The sequence below is a fragment of the Maniola hyperantus genome, chromosome 13 (genome assembly GCF_902806685.2).
Source record: "Maniola hyperantus chromosome 13, iAphHyp1.2, whole genome shotgun sequence".
NCBI lineage: Eukaryota > Metazoa > Arthropoda > Insecta > Lepidoptera > Nymphalidae > Maniola > Maniola hyperantus.
Window position 1 is genome coordinate 3,911,177 of NC_048548.1, and position 18,212 is coordinate 3,929,388.

Sequence of the window (18,212 nt, forward strand, 5' to 3'; positions counted from 1 at the left end):
CGTGGTGGACTAAGGCCTTATCAGTAGGTATGATCTCCGCAGAGCGTGGGCGATAAATACGACCAAAGGATAAATTATACAATTTGAAATGATAATGGATTGGAAACAATCCAATGACGAAGTTAAATACCGTTTTATTTGCTTGTGTATTCGCAGAATTTGACAAACGAGTTTTTTATGCAGAAGGAATTATAATAATACTAGCTGATGCCTGTGACTTCGTCCGCGTTGAATTAGGTTTTCAAAAATCCCGTGGGAACTCTTTGATTAGCCTATGTCGCTCCCCAGGTCTTTATCTATACACATGCAAAAAATCACGTCAATCCGTTGCTCCGTTGCGACGTGATTGAAGGACAAATCAACAAACCAACAAACAAACACTGATAGGCGCCTATCCCAAGCTAACAGTCTAGGTTCTTGAGTTGAGAGCTCAGGCTCAATACTGAGTCCGGATCTCCTCTCAGAATGGGAATGGTTTGGCCATAGTGTACCACACTGGCCAAGTGCGGATTGGCAGACTTCACACACCTTTAAGAACATTATGAAAACCTCTCAGGTGTGCAGGTTTCTTCCTTTGGAGGATTGATGTTTTCCGCATATGACTCCAAAAAGTTAAAGGCACGTGCCCGTGATGGATCCCTGGACCCCTCGACTAAGCGGCGACGTCTTAATTACTAGGCTATCACAGACTTTCAATCAAATAAGTAGATTGATCGAGCGCAAATCAGAAATTTGATGTTTAATCACAACGTTTTCTCGGCCATACTAAATAACAGATATATATACGCAAAGTTATCGTTATCTTAACCTTGACCTTAAGTTATGAGATGTACCTACCTATTTCCTGTGGCAAATAAGTCTTCAAAGATTTTGTCATGTATATTATTATTTTTTTCAAGACTACTTAGGTACTTTTTACACTCTAATTGGATAGGGTACAATTTTATGTAGACCGAAATTTTTTTGGGGCCTTATTACTTCAGAAAAATAAACACGCTACTACATACCTAGAAATAACAAGTACCTACAAACTAAGAACTAATTCTAATTTAGTACTACTTACCTACTTTATATCTGCTCTACACTTGAAAACATCGTATTTTAAGACAAATAGTCTTAAAATACGATGTTTTTATGTAATGTTCTAATAAATAGTAATACAATTTTTTTCTATTTATTAAGGTATATACAAATTTTACAAACAATCCAATAATTATCTCTATCAATATTAATAATGTTTTGTAAAAAAAAGAACGCAGAATGAAGTTCGATTTAGGCGGGGACTTTAATTGAAAGCTTCACAATGTTTACTTCTTAGCAAAATAAATATTTTTCTATAGGAAAATTCTAATTTAACGAAAATCCAGTAAGTAGGTACCTACCGAAAGTAATTTTCGTAACACGAGCGGAAGAATTCGCGGGAATATTATTTCTCGTAAGAAAAAATACCTTACATCTTTAGCAATCCTTTAGAGTTCAAGCATTCATTAATTACTGCTCCCTAATTGCCCACCAGGGAAAGAAAGGTTTCATTCAAACGTCAGGCAGAATTGATGGGCTGACCAGTGAATGGGGCTCGCGTCAGTTGGACGTCTGTAGTCATAGTGGACACACGTTCGCAGTCCAAATATAAATAAAACCACGTGACTGACGCCTGTCGCGTGCGCACTAGCCCTAATAAACGGCTGGAAATGTGCGATAAGCTTTATAAAAGCGATTTATAGCTTTCGGAATGTACCTAGCGTAGCGTCCGGATACGCGTACTGACAACGTCCTTTTTTTGAACGCTCGGATATTGTCGAAGTTGGTTTTGTTTTCAATTTAATTTGAAGTGTTCGTTTAGCCGGCGGGGATTAGTTTTTGTTTTTTTTAAAGATAACAATTTGATATGACGTATTGTTATATTGGTAATTTGACTTTTTTATTTTAAACATAGATATTTTTTGTGATAATGTGAAGGAATATAGTGATTTTGATTGCGTAATGGACTTTTTAGGGACTATGAATACGGCGGCGTTGCTCGTTTTTGGCATCATGGTGCTGCCCGGGCCTTGTATCAACTCGGACAATCTAGGTCAGTTAATTTATTGGCTTCATTATTGTTAGTTAAGTTAGTTTTGTTCCAATGGATGGTGGAAAATGTAAGCTTTATAGAGCACAATGATAGCTTTTGTAGTGTACATATCTGGATATACGTAACCTATAGATACTTTTACTGACGCGTTTTATTTGAATGTTTGGATTTTGAATGATATAGATACACTGTTTACTTACCTACAAAAGTTTCAACTGTTTTTTTTAAATTGTTCGTTGTTTCGCGACACTGATTGTTAGTTTTGTTTTTTTATTAAATCTGCAGTCAATAGGACGTGCTATTGTATTCGATATTTGATTTTTTAGAACTTCAGTAGACTTTTTTATATATTTATTTAATTTTGGTACAAGTCAGACCTTGACTGCGATCTCACGTGCTGGTAAGTGATGATGCACTCTAATATGGAAGCGAGCTAACTTGGAAGGGGTCTGACCATCATCACAATCGGTTGGCTCGGTTTCTACAAAAGAATTTTGGGGTTTTCAGTAGTAGATAGTAGGCAAAGATCATAGTCCATACAGCCTTGTAAGTCATAGATAATTTGGCAACAGCTGCTGGTTTTCTTCCGGGGTTCTTGTACAAACTCGGACAATCTGGGTCAGTCAATAATTACCCACATTATTGGTGTTGTGGATAATTATTAGAAGTTAATGACTGTACCTAATAGTTTTGTCCTTATGGTTATCTGTTACTGTAATTGGATTGGTTTATATATAGAAGCGGTGATAGCCCAGTGGTTAACACTGGAATTCATAGTCAAGATAGGGCCTAGGGGCTCCTTCAGGGGACCATTCAGATGACATGCGCCATATTCAACCTTTATGCAATGGATTAAGGTTGAATATGCCATTATGTTGTCTGAATATTGGTAAATGGTAAATTAAATTATTTGACGATGGAAAAAGAACATGTAAAAATTTACTTGATTAAAAATATATTCTATTCTAGTCACCTAATGAAGCTCCTATCTTGACTATGAACTCCAGTATAAGACGTCGGCCTCCTAGTCGGAGGGTACGGAGTTCAATCCCGGGCATGCACTTGTAACTTTTCGGAGCTATGTGTGTTTTAAGTAATAAGATAAGTAGGTACCTCTTGATTTCACATAGAGTTGAAATTGGTGTATTGAAAACAACAGACGGAGGACGCGTGCTGCTCGGGCGGGGCTAGGCTTGCCACGCGCCGTCGCTCTTATGCCGAAGTAAATAAAGCTTAATTTGGGTTGTTATCAAGAAAGAGACTGCGCCACGGCTCTTCTGGCGTGTCTTGCGCCTCAGTAAAGTCGGAGAGTGGCATTCGCAATATGAGCATGATGCTTAATTTTAAGCTATTTAACGGCAGGAGGTTTATCGAAATCAGTTCAGCATTTTTCAATTTAATGTTTCAATATTTTTGAATTTAAATTAAATGGATAAGTGACTAAGTTAGTGGATGAATGAACGATTGATCTAATGAATGAACAAGTGACCGATTGAAATATTTATTTGTTGAATTTATTACAGTATTACACGATGCATTACCTATACTCTATCCGCGGAAAGAATTTAGTATATCGCTCTCTCTGTTACGTAATCCCATACAAATGATAGAGACAAAAATCTTAGTGGATGTTAACCATTTTAAGTCACCAAACAATCACAAACATGTTTTAAAAACATTCCAAATTCAATTTGAAAAAGAAGTTTCATTTATGATTGGTTGGTGACTCAAAATGGTTAACGCCCACTGAGATTTTTGTCTCCATTATTTGTAGGGATTACGAAACAGAGGGAATGCTATACTAACTTCTTTCCGTGGATATAGTATAGTATTAATTTGTTTTAAATATAAATCCACTCGAAGGAAGTCGCATGCGAAAGCTAGTGGGTAGAAGGTGTATACGTGACTCGTGAGTGAACAACAGAGTGGCGTGTAATGCCTGCAGTATATCTTATTCCGGACACGGGCCCGTGTAAGGGGAGGACTCCTTAATGGCGACCATGTTTACAGGTAAATAAAGACTTTTTGCTCGCAGGAAACTCCTACTTTTAGTGAAAATCTACTGCAGGAAAAATACAAAATCCATTCGCAATAATCGCCAAATTGTATATTTTTGTTTTGCATTGTGTGTACATAATAATTTTGTGGTGTGCAATAAAAGTATATTCATTCACTCATTCATTCATTATACTCATATTATAAATGCGTCTGTTTGTCTGTATAAGTAAGGTAAGTTTTGACGATACATCTGCTTAACAGAAAAGTGTGTAAAAATTGTAAATATACGAAAAAAATATTTGTTTACTCATTCATACTACTTAAATGACTGAAATTCAGTCATTTAATCATTCTTTTAAGTAAGTGTAGCTGACGAAATTATTTTATTAATTTTTTACATAGTATTCTGCGTAGAAATTGAATACGTAAAAACTATTCGTTCATTCTTCCATTCATTCAGTGAGTCATACAACAACTGAAATTGTAACAATGTTGCAAACAAAAGGCTTTAGTGGGGCTACAAAGGCAACATCACGTCAAACTGGAGTTTCAAAAGTTTTAAATTCGTCATAAAAGTTATATTATACGAATAGTTTGTAAAATTTCGCCCATTTACTTAAATATAAATAAAGTCCAAAATGTACGTGACTGGGTAACAGAATGATGTGTTAAGGCGACCGCACACGCAATACTTTTAGTATCGGCGACCGGCGATTGAAGGCTTTTCAGTACAGTTAGTTAGTATAGGTACACATCTCTCTGAACGTCAAAACTTTAGTGTTAAAGTAAACTTGTCCTTAAAAGTCTTGTTTAAAGCTCAAGTTTGTCCACACATCACTCCAAGCGGAAACCTTGCGAAATTAAAATCGGTGTTACTGAAAGTATGACTTTAATTCATGGGTCTTTAGGTCCATTTTACTCTGACGTTATTACGTTTTGATGCTCGAATTCTATCAACGTTGGTCAGATGTAACTAGTCTATCCTACCCTAACCCTACGCCTACGGAAGCTCAAACTTATGATTGAATCTTTAACTCTGAACAATTAGTAGTACTACCTATGCACGTTCGTATATCAATCACATCGATTAGAGAAATTCTGGAAATTCAATCATTATCATTATTATAATCATCGGTGCTACAACCCTTGGTGGGCCTGGATTCTGGACCTGCTCCAGAAAATTTCTCCATCTAGCTCTATCACTCGCGCTTGTCTTCCAACTATTTATTTCAATCCTTTTATGTCTTGATTTATCCCATACAATCATTCTATATAGTCCGCGAGACCCGGGCTCGGCCGCACCGGGCTGTCAGGTCGTGCGGGCCTTCCCTCCCCGATTGTCGCGTACTATAGTTGGTATACCATTCGATATACAAGGTTCAAATACAATAAGCGATCGTTAAATTGCGCGATTTTGATTCGATAGGAGTCACTAAGACACGGTGTAGGTATTCGCAAAACCGCTTGTCGCCGATTTTAAAAGTATCGTGTGTATTTTGGCCCTAATGGTCAACACTTTATTCTGGACACAAACGTCTTTAGGGGATACGGAAATCTTGTAATAGTGGCTGTATTTACAGGTAAATAAACTGAAAATGCTACGATATTGAGTTTGATATACCTACTTATACTTATATTATTGTTTTGATTCAATAAAATAATACGTCTTTTGAAACTCCCTTTTTTTATACACAGGAAATGCCTGACGCATACCCCTCCGTCAGGGGAAACGGAGGGGTTATGTGGGACTTGCACCCACTAAAACCTGTGGTCCTCCCTCGACAGACTAGCGGTTGCGCGGGTATCACTTAGTATTGCTATCGCGCTCCCGCCAGGTTTCACCCGCCACGAACTGGCAGGCGGGTCCTATCGCTAGCCTGGTTGCTACCAACCCGTCTCGGAAGCGCACCCGGAACACGGCGCACTACCTCCTGACCTGCTTATGTTTCGGTTGGCGGACGGTCTTTCGAAACCCTAGATTTTGTCCAAGTATACACATAATTTATTAAGGTTATAAAAGTACCTACTTTATAATTTTATGTCACTTTATAATTTTATAATAATCAACTCCCTATTAGATTTCCAGATTATTGTAATTATGTGAGTCGCGCAATGGGTGGCGGCCCGATAACACTCAATATCGGTAGACCCCACCAGACTCGTTTGTTTGCTATTTAAATTTAGGTATATAAAAAATACATTTCAATATTCAACTGTATGTCAAAATACATAAAGTTGAGTTTAAGTTATGATAAAAAAAACTGATCTACAGACCGCTCCACTTCGTCTGTTGCGCTAGCCCTAAAATTGTTGAAAATGTAAAGGTGTTGTTACGCCACTTGAATAATAGGCTACTTGACAATTTTTTTAAGTTGGTCTTAAATGGTTAATATTTGTCCTATTATATCAAAAAAATTAACACTATATTTTTTTGCGCCCTAAAAACCGTAAAACTTTAATTTAAAAAAATATTTTTCTTAGACAGGTGAAAACACCACACCAACATTTGTAAACAACCGTATAACCACAGGGTTATACTGTTGTTTACAAATGCATGACGTCAGAGCACAGATAATCTATCGGCCAAACATGGCCGACAGTGTTTTCACCTGTCTAAGAAAAATATTTTTTTAAATTAAAGTTTTACGGTTTTTAGGGCGCAAAAAAATATAGTGTTAATTTTTTTGATATAATAGGACAAATATTAACCATTTAAGACCAACTTAAAAAAATTGTCAAGTAGCCTATTATTATGTTATGCTGAATAAAAGTAATTATAGCAATCTCATTATTTTTGTGTTACTTTAGTGGGTTCTTGAATTTTCTTTTTAAATTTTTGCGTCAATTGCCGGAAAATTTTAACTAAGCGAAATTCCTAGATGAGCCAAAATAGGAACGATGATTTAGGTTGGGTATATTAAGTTTCACTTTTGACGTTATACTTTAACTTTATTAGTATTTCTAGGTTTATTATTATCTAGGATGAGAGGAGAATTTATATTCCTACAATAATTAATTTTGATAAATTAATTAATACCCAGGTACGTGTTTAAAACGCCCTTCTCACTCTGAGAGGAGACCCGTGCTCAGTAGTGAGCCGGCGATGGGTTGATTATGATGAAACTGATTGACATATCAACGTAAAGCTCAAGCTGCTAGGTCTAGTAACTTAAATTTTGCGTGTAGATACTCTTTATTAATGTACCTATACTCGGACGAAATACGCAGCTATCAGTACACATTAAAATAATACGTGTACTTACTTAATAAACCAGCTGTGTGAAGTAATTATATACAACTAGCTGATGCCCGCGACTTCGTTCGCGTGCAATTCTATTTTTAAAAATCCCGTGGGAACTCTTTGATTTTCCGGGATAAAAAGTAGCCTATGTCACTCTCCAGGTCTTCAACTATATACATGCAATCACATCAATTGCCGTTGCTCCGTTGCGACGTGATTGAAGGACAAAGCAACAAACCAACAAACAAACACACTTTGGCATTTATAATATGGGTAGTGATTACTTAAAATTCACAAATAATATTATAATTATACAAATCAATGGCCCAAAACGTACTAATTATTTTAGTCAAGTATCAAATAGAAAAAAAATATTCCCGCTTTTTGTCTGCGAGAAAAAAAACAAAAAAAAAATTCTGAAACTGAAAACATGTCCATTATTGGGCCTGATTGATTGGCTGACTTTTCTCTACAAAAACTTTTCACGGACAATAATTTGTGGTGCCTTGGACCGTTAACAAGATACAAAACAGGTGGCCGGAATTCGTAGGGTAACGGGGCATTAGTTCGGCAAATCAGAAGTATAAACTTTTATGTAAATTTTTTATACATTTATTCACAACCTTTATTTTAGTAAAATATAACGCAGTAACACAGCTAATAATAACGGACGGAACTTCATACACACGAAACAAATAGGCGTGGGGCCGCGCCCTCTCGTAAATTAATTAAAATCGTGACAACCGCGAATTTAGCCCTTTATGTCATGGCCGTGTTGAAAGAATGCATGAAAACACGTTTTTATGGGGACGTGCTAAGGGCTGAGTGGTGTTTTTCTTTAAACGGGCAATTTCTCGGGGCTTAGACATACGAGTAGGTCATTTATTATTGTTATGTTACTCAGATGACAGATCTGACAAGAAACTATATTGCCGTATTGTGCTTATGGTCTAAGAGCCAGTGCATGCCAGACCTTCGTTATTTTATAAAAGCTGATTTTCTCCCCAATTGTCTCCAACACTGGGAGGAACGTTTGTTTGGATCATAGTGACTTTGGGAGGTAAAGGTAATAAAGGTGTAAAAAATCGTACGTCAAAGTATAAAGTCTAGTTTTTATATTTTCTTCAGAACAGTATTCAATCACGACATGCATTGCCAGACATTTAGTATCATGGCAAACCCTTGCCAGACACCCCTAAATTTGAAGTGTTGGGGAAAATAGGCAGAGAAACTTCCAGTTTTTATCTTCATGATTTAAAAGCGCGTTGTTAAAGTTTAGTTAGGTAAAATAACTTTTCTATCTATTTTTTTTATGGATGTTACGGTGTCGAAAGGTTCTCTAAGAAATTGAAGTAAGATGGGAACATCTTGCTTCAATTATTATTAATAACGCTCGCCATTCAACCGCACTGCTAGAGCTAGTCTGCTACGCTCATGTAGCTACGCACAAGCTACGCGTGAGTCTATCGAGTGCGTAGCTGTAGCGTAGTTATGATACGTCTTTTCACATCAATAATTATTGTACCCCCTGCCCCTTTCACATGAAATAACTGCGCTTGCGTCACATCACGAAAATGCCACGCACTTTCTACATAAACATCTAAAAATAGTTTTATAATATCAAGCAAACTGCCAGTCAAACTAGTCTAGAGAAAATAGGTAATTTCTTAAATTTTCACAGAAAATAAACCCCTGATATATTTTGTAAAGGTATTTTTGCATGATCGCGCCAGAAAAGCCGTTAAAATTCAAGTTGTATTCATACATTTCATAGAAATATAACTAACACTAAGCTAAAAGAACCTTCTTTTTGCCGACTCGAATTATGGCTGTACGCTCCGCCGCGTCTTGTCAATAATTTGTGCGCGCCTTTAACTGGAGCCAACATGGAGTGTTCTAAGGGCTGAAGCAGACTTGTTATGTTTTAGGCTTAAGCTATCAGTTTGTATATCATTTTAACAAATCTAGTTCATCGTCGTTTCAACCGATAGACGTCGAAGAAAAAGTATAAAAGTCTTGTATAAAAGTCCCTATACAAGATGCCGTTTTCCCGTTTTCCCACGCCTTGATCCAACGCCAACTGGATCCAACGGCTTCTTACAACTCATTTAATGCCGTCTGATGCACATAGTAGGGAATCTACCAATAAAGAAGTCTAAAGAAGGTTAACTTAAAACCAACTTAAAACTTAAAATAACCAACCTATATTATGGCCTATATGGCTGAAATCTAAATCAATATTTTCTACGGAAAAAAAACTGTAATATCTCACTACTCAATTAAATTTTGTAGACATGTTCTAGAAATAAATATGTATAACTCATAAAATTTAACTCCTCACTCGCCATTTTAGCTTTACGTGTCAAATTTCATGTTAAAAGTACGATTTTAGTCCTTATTTTAAAGGTGAACCCTCAGACAAAGGATCAAGGTAGACTTAGCATCAAAATAATAGTACCTACCTTGTTAGAAGCAGGCTAAGTGTATGGAAAAGCTCTGAAGTAAAGACAAGAACATATTTTTTTTGTTGTCTCTTTCATAGTTAACCTTTTTTGGGGCACAGATGATAACAGCTGTGCCCCACGATCCTCTGCGATGGTAATTTATTGCGAATATTACGAGTTTTTATTTAGTTTTCTGTTTTAAATTTAGTGTTGAAGGTGTGTAGCAGTCATTTATGGTGCATTGGTGTGTGATCGGCTGTAACAGTCGTAGCGAACGCAAATTATGAAACATAACCTTTCACCCGTAAGTATGATTTCTTTTGTTGTTTTGTCCCTTTCGGGTATACGCGTCTGACAAGTCCACTTTGATCCTTTATCTGAGGGTGAACCGTACTTTTGACATGACAGTTGACCCATAGATCATAGAGTTAAAATGGCGCATTTATTTTGTACGGACTATATCTATGTCTGTGGTCTGTGAGATTTCCGTAAAAATGTGAAGTTAAGTGTAAAAGTTCTGGGAGTCGTACTAGAGAGTTACTTTTATTCACTTTTATTAAAATAGTAGTTTATCTGTTTACAGCTGTAGTTTCTGTCAACATATTCGTAGAGGTTCAGACTTCCGTATGAAGTATTGAAAGCGCGACGTAAGTAAACAAGTTTAGTGCCCTCTGAAGTGTAGTGTACGAGTACACTCACTTTCCTGAACGAGGTTTAAGTTGAAGGAAATACGGGCGGCTTATTTCGTGCCTATTATTAACCAACTTCCAAATAGGAGGTGGTTTTCAATTCGGCCCGTTTTTTATGTATGTACCTATACCAATTTTTTCGAGGTTATTTCCTTTGTAGTGGTTTTGAAAGTCGGTTTTTTTATTTTTTATTTTACAGTACTATTATAGGCAATTTCTAAAAATGCTAAAAGCGTATTTATTTCACTAATTTCGTATATTTAATTCATTTAACGTGGCCATCTCGATGTATACCTACGTGGCGTATAAAATTCGTTTTCACTGATGAGTAGGTATGTATGTAATTGTATAGTACGCGACAGGTTGAAATGGTAGTCGGGGCGGGAAGGCCCCGCACACCCGCATAGCCGCGTGCGCTAACTCAGTGCAGGCGAGCGCAGGTGATGTGCGGGGCGTCCCCCCACCTCAAACCCCGATTACCATCTCAACCTGTCGCAGGCTATAGGTACGATAGAAACATAGACCACTAAGCCTAAGGTACAAAACGCACGAGTGTAAGAGAGATAGCTATTTTCGAATGTAACCCAAATGCGGTACTTTTAAATCTGCGTTAAAAATGTATTTATGCTTATTAATATACCAACCTATTTAATGCAATGGTTTACCATTACTCTACATCCAGAACACAAATAAAATGTACATTTATATTTAATAATTATTTATTAATTTCAAAATCCAAATTAAAAAATATGGCTACATTTTCTAGTCTGAAATATACCTAGTACTCGTAAAAAGAAATGTCTTTTAAACTTTTTCAGACAGGTTTTCAGCTTTCGCATACAATTTGAAACTTAGAGAAAATTATTTTAATGATGAAAATTATACTGCTGAAATACCTGCAGGACACTATATTTTATGTAGAAACCTAATAGATTAGGAGCTGTTGAAAAAATTACTGAGCAAAATAATCTAGGTTGCGCTCGATGATAGTTTTTGGTCCGACTGATAGATTGTATTCGTTCATCCAACAACCTACGGTAGCTTTTTAACTTCAAGCATATCGACACTGTCATAGAATAAAGTCACTTCTACGAAATGTTAGTTTTTTGAATTTTTTTTACGAGACATTTCACCGCGATTAATAGCCTCATCTGGTGACAGAAGGGCTGGCTCATTTTTCGCGCAACGGATCAGCCTGGCTGTCCAGCACGGAAATGCAGCCAGTATTCTTGGCACCATTCCACGCGGTCATGATTTATATAGTAATTAGATAAGGCTAGCTAAAAAAAAATGTGAAAAAAAATAGATTTTCAAAAATCATAAAAAAAAGTTTTATATTATAAATGTATAAACCATATTATAATATGTAAGATATTTTTGCGTAAAGAATGTGAAACAAATATCAGTACAGTAAAAATATTAAAATTAAAGAATTGAATCCTTGCAAAAAAAAACTTTTTTTGAAAAGTTAAGGACCTATAGAATACGCCATGTTGAAATGGCAATCGGGGAGGGAACACTCCGCACAGCCCCCGCGCTAACCCGGTGCGGGTGAGCGGGGTGTCCTCCCGCCTCATACCCCGATTGCCATCCCAACCTGTCCCGGACTATAGTAAGCACTATACAAATTTGAAATTCACGACAAATATGAAAAATTGGTTGCGAATATGAATGAATAAAAATCGTCTTCAAAGATACCTTTCGTTACTATAAATGCTAGCTGGAGGTGATTTGTTTTTTGTGAAAGCTAAATGTTTTAAAGCTGAGACACTATACTGAATAACAAAAAATAAATATTTCGTAGAAAACTGGAAGCTCAAAATCATTAGTGGATAGGACAAAGAATAACCGGATAGACATGAACGGATAATTATCGTACAACTTGGCAAATCTCTACGCGTCCGGGGAATAGCAGAACTTTTTCGATTAAATATTGACTACAAAAGTTTTAGGAAAGGACAAATTAGTTTACAGATAAATTCTCCTTTAGATAACTTTGGTATTGAAATCTAATAACAATGATTCAATAGGCCGATATCGGGCTGCCATGTTTTGATGCTCATAGTAGGTGTCGTTTTATCCAAAGGTGCGTAAATACCGCGCCAGTATATTATTCTGTGGCGTAGCAGTCAGTGCCGCTACGCGCATGAATATCACACACCATGCGTACGACTTAAGTCTTCACTCTTTAATAAATCGAAACATCTTTTGCTTTGTAGTTTTACAATATCTTTGTCTGATAAAAATAGAAAAGGCTAATTCCTCAAAATAGAAAAATAGATTTAACTTCGTGGAAATGGCAAAACCTAGGCATGGGGCTCGCGTTAAAAAAATTAAGTCAAGGAATACTCCTTGTTTTTAATGGAAAATACAAAGAGTACTTGTAGGTACGAATAATTAATTTGTGTGTATCATTATATTATTACTTACGTGAAACAATTTTTTTCGTCTTTCCCACACACGCACACAACCAATCATAATGTCACTTTATGCATTTTTTAATGTTTAACAGCTATGGAATATGGAATCCTAAAAATGTACTACATAAAAGAAAAGGACATTATAAAAGTGATTAGTAATCAGGATAAGGGATGAAGGATATGCGTATAAGTAGATAACGGGGCTTCGATAACGTCCGAAAACTTCAGAAAATCGGTAGGTATGTCTGTATCTATACCTACGTGATGCGGGGCACCACTCAACTTTTAAATAGGATCTATTTCCATTAACCTAACCCGGGAAACTTTTTACCTATTTCAGATACTTTTCTTTCCAATGTTTCTTAATCTCGTCTTGGATATTTTATGTCTAAAAAAGTTGTGAGATGTCATGAGACACTCGGGAGAAGTAGGAGATGTACTCAGTACTCTTTTTTTAAAGACTAGCGCTTGGCTGCAATCAGACCTGGTGGCAAGTGATGATGCAGCCTAAGACTCTGTCTCGCTCATTTATATTAGGCTTGTTCATCAGCTAATAATTAATCGTTTATTATTTATTACAAGTTAGCCCTAAAATAAAATCGTTTATGTATGAAAATTAATAATCGATTATTATCTCTCTTTTGTCTAAAATACGCGCTGCTCAACTAGGGTTGCCAACCGTACTTTCAAATAGAGTATTGTACTCTATATCATGTAGGTGTACTCTACAATCTATGACACCAATAGAGTATGCTAAAATACTCTTTTTTACACAATGTTTACGATACTAGTGCCAGTCATGTAATAATATGCAAACCCATCATGATAACCAAAAAAGTCAACTATTTACTGTTAATATGCTGGTATCCCCAAATTGGATGTTTCTGAATGCCACTAATGTCATGTTACAAGTTGTTTTGATAAGTGTTTTGAGGTTACATTAACACGAATTAATCATTGTGTACCTTTTTAAAAATATAAAATAAATGATACTCTTTTTTTGGAAGGTCCGTACTCTTTATTTAGCTCCTTTGAAATCAGATATACTCTATTTCTTCTAATAAAAGTTGGCAACCCTATGGCTCAACCCATGTCAGTTGTCACAGTATAAAGAGAGACAATAACATGCTATCCTTACTGCCCATGACATTGCATTTCATCGCTCGTGACCCTTGACGATTCACGTTTAGTGATCCCCATCCCAAACTAACGAAGTTTTGCTTCAAACAGCTACGAAGATTTTACTAACCTAAAATTGTGTTTTGCTCCTGGACTATAAAACCAAAGTTTGGTAGCAGTGTTCATAATATTAGTATCGTGTGCACTGTGTATGAGCTCGCGTCAGTATTTTGAGCTAAATGTTCGGTCGATGTTGCCCTTACTCGGCTTCAGAAGCCTTTATTAGATATCACATTACCACCACCACCACCACCACCCTACCGGCAAAGCCGTGCCACTAAGTGATTTAGCGTTCCGGTACAATGTGTAGAAACCAAAGGGGTATGGGTATAATGAAAAAAAAACTGCCATACCCCTTCCAGGTTAGCCCGCTTCCATCTTAGACTGCATCACACCTTGCCACCGGATGAGATTGTAGTCAAAGATTAACTTGTATCAGAATAAAAAAAAAATAGTTTGAAAAAATGATTTGAGTTTGAGTTTTAGTCAAATCTACATGCTTTCAAATTTGCAAGGAGTACCTATAGTTGGTATTTTTATAAAACTTTATAAACACATAAAACTCTTATGGACATCAAAATAATTTAAATTCTAATTAGTCCCATTAAAATTAGAGCTACATATATAAAACGTTTTTCTCGCAGTTGCAAACACATAAACTCGTTAGTAAAATGGATATTTCAAAGAAAATATAGCCTTAATAAAAGTGTAGGTATGTTTCACCGGAGGGGTTATGCTTATGATTATTAAACGAGCGCCTTGCCGTAATTACTAAAATGTACGTGACCTACATAACATGCCCATTAGCAGTGCTAAATAGAAAGTGGGCGCGGTCTAGCTAGTCACGGTGACAAAACATATTTTCTGATACTAAATTTCCTATAACCACGGCCGCGTCGTTACTTTAGGAACTCCCACAGGGAACTCCACAAAATTTTAAGCAGATACCTAGGGCGCTTTCTCATATTTTTCGATCATGTGATTAACGCGGATAAAACTAAAATTTTCTACATAACATGCCCATTAGCACTGCTAAATAGAAAGTGGGCGCAGTCTAGCTAGCTAGTCACGGCGGCGACAAAACATATTTTCTGATAAGTCTCATACAACCACGTCCGCGTCGTTACTTCAGGAACTTCACAACATTTTAAGCAGATACCTAGCGCACTTTCTCATATTTTTCGATCATGTGATTAGCTCTGCAGGTTGGTTTGTCCTTCAATCACGTCATAACGGTGCAACGGATTGACGTGATTTTTTGCATGGGTATAGATAGAGAGGGACATAGGCTACTTTTATCCCGGAATATTAAAGAGTTCCCACGGGATTTTTAAAAACCTAATTCGACGCGGACGAAGTCGCGGGCACCAGCTAGTAAATAATATGTTTACTTTGTTTTGATAACTATTCGGAGTTTTATTTTATTGAATCACCAACAGTTACAAAAAAATACATTATTTAAATACTGGGTACCAATTATTATAGGTGGCTAGAGCATGCAAAGTTAAAACGGATAAGTCGTGCAAAAGTATAGAGTATAGTTACTTAGAGCAGCTTATTTAAGAAAAACAAAGGTAAGAAAAAAAAAACAAAAAAAATATGTTATAATATGTTCATTTCTAAGCACTTGCTTTATCAGTGAAGGAAAACATCGTGGGGAAACCTGCATGTTTGATAGTTTTCCAAAATGTTCTCAGAGTGTGTGAAGTCGGCTAATCCGCACTTGGCCAGCATGGTAAACTATGGTCAAACTCTTTCTCATTCTGAGAGGAGAGCCGTCCTCAGTAGTGAGCTGACGATGGGTTGATTATGTTGATGATGATAACCTCTACACCTGAGTCTATGCTTGTGGATCGATGGAACTTGTTGCACTTCTGGTAAAGTGAATATTATTTTTATGTCGAATTTGCGTTACGAAACTACCAAAGTGCTGCAATGTACCTCTCATAAAACCAAATTGATACCTAACTTAGATAGTGAAAATAGATGGACGCCTGTATAACGCTGCGAACCACGCTGCCCGAGGCTATAGTGCTCCCTCGAAATTACCTCCGTGGAACAAGACTCATATTTTAGGAGGAAATTATATTTTATTGCGATACACACAAGCCATATTATTATAAGTCATTTGAATATAAACAGGCAACTACAATTTGTGTCGAGAAGACAAAAGGCATTTATAAAATAGTAAAAGGAACTACAATAATAATATTATGATTTACGGATATAAGGACCATTCTTATTCCGTAAGGCATTAAAGTAACATTTCTTGAATAGAAAAGAAAATTAGTGTTTTTAGACAATACGTTAGAGAGCCTAATACGGAAATTGTCGCTGTCATTATGATCACATATTGACCTATCCATCCCCACACGTATGGGTTTGATGAAAAAAAAATATTTTTGAGTTTCAGTTCTAAGTATGGGGAACCCCAAAATGTATTGTTTTTTTTCTATTTTTGTGTAAAAATCTTAGCGCTCTTATAGTTTCGGAAAAAAGTAGCTGTGACATACGGACGGACTGACAGACAGACATGACGAATCTATAAGGGTTCCGTTTTTTGCCATTCGGCTACGGAACCCTAAAAACCTCATGCGGTTTTATGAGGTTTTTAGGGTGAAACGGAATGAGCAGATTGTAAGAAAATACTTACACTCAACAATAACTGTCGTAAAGTAAACTCCGAGATAATATTGTTCCGAGTGTCAATAAAGTAGACACCATAAGCTTATCAGTTATCACACGTCGTCATCATTAGGGAGACAAAAGAACATGGCGTTCGATAAAACAAATGGCGTCATAAGAGGAATCGTGTGAAACAATAGTCGGTGATAATGTGAATAAAAGGTGTTTGCAGGATAAGCCAAGATTTACGAGATGGGGATGATAAAGCGGAGTGTTTCATAGGAATTATATGGTACAGACTTATGTTAGTGTAAAGGCTCATAAGCATTGTTGGTTTTATTGCTGTATGGGTGGTTTTACTTACAAAATGTATTGAAAAGCTGGTCAAGTGTGTCAGAACACACATAAGGTAGGGACCCGTATTAGCTGCTAATAAGTTTGGCGGTAATTAATTCTTAAATGGTAGTTTTTTTTTCAAAATTTGTCATGACAATTCAGCCTCATACTGATTTTAACATAAAATACATATTTTTTTAACAACGTATCACTTGAAGGTACACACCAACATTTTTTTTCAACTCGCTTCGGTTAGGTGACATCGCGCAAGAGAGGCACCGGCACACGTTCATTATAGTTCCGTGAACTTCTCAACATGCGCTGATAATGGGCACCGAGGCCATTTTACCTACTAAAATCCCACATAACCCGATGTCTCCTCAAAGAGATCAGGTATCTTAAGGAGTTCCCCTCCCCCATCAACAAAAAGGAGAACATTATAATTAATTATGTAATCATTGTTGCAGAGTTGCTGGCTGGTACACTAAGAACGAGACAGCGCGCAGCGTGTGATGACGAGATAGTTTCCTTATCATGTCCAATCGGCACATACATCAGTATTCAAGTGGCCAAGTATGGGAACATGCCTGAGGGCCATGGCTGCGTGGCTGGGGCGGCTCCATTGGTGAACATGGACAAAGAGGGAGACAAGGAATGTTTGAGACCAAATATTATGCAGGTTAGTGATTACCACAGAAATCTAATTAAGATAATAGAAGATGGTATTTGCATATGATGTAAATTCTTCTATTATTGGGAGAGAGGCGTGGTGCCAATTTTGAGCAAAATTAGTCAATAAACAACATACAAAAAAGTCATTTAAATTATCTATTCTGATTGCTATGGATGATTACTATACCAGGCCAGGCGCGAGTTTGTTGCGTCCAAAATAAGTAGGTAGGTACTATTTTAAGTCTTAGCTTATCAGTTGGTGCTAAATTATTATTTACATATCTAATTATGTGCATATTTTGATTATTTTTTATGCATATTTCCATATATATTTTGGCATTTTGATAATGCATAATATATTCCGATGTCGCAATATATGCATTATCAAAATTTCGCTTTTCCTATTTTCCGCCTAAATTCAGATCTCTAAACTCGGTGACCCATCCAATTATTTACTTGGATCAACGTTACTTAATAATCTCAATCGATTATCAATGCGCTGCTTTAATATCTCTTCTAATTCAGGCGTGACTG

General features: G+C 36.5%; 1 protein-coding gene across 1 annotated transcript in view; it reads left to right on the forward strand.

Annotated features, from left to right (window-relative positions):
* The first annotated feature begins 1,604 nt into the window (after positions 1-1,604).
* The window catches only part of LOC117987692 (uncharacterized), a 38,254-nt gene continuing 21,646 nt past the window's right edge, over positions 1,605-18,212 (forward strand). The window contains exons 1-3 of the mRNA XM_069502698.1: positions 1,605-1,907; positions 1,997-2,074; positions 17,474-17,685. Of these exons, the coding sequence (XP_069358799.1) occupies positions 1,889-1,907; positions 1,997-2,074; positions 17,474-17,685 (309 nt within the window). The 5' untranslated portion in view covers positions 1,605-1,888. The remainder of the gene's footprint in view (positions 1,908-1,996; positions 2,075-17,473; positions 17,686-18,212) is intronic.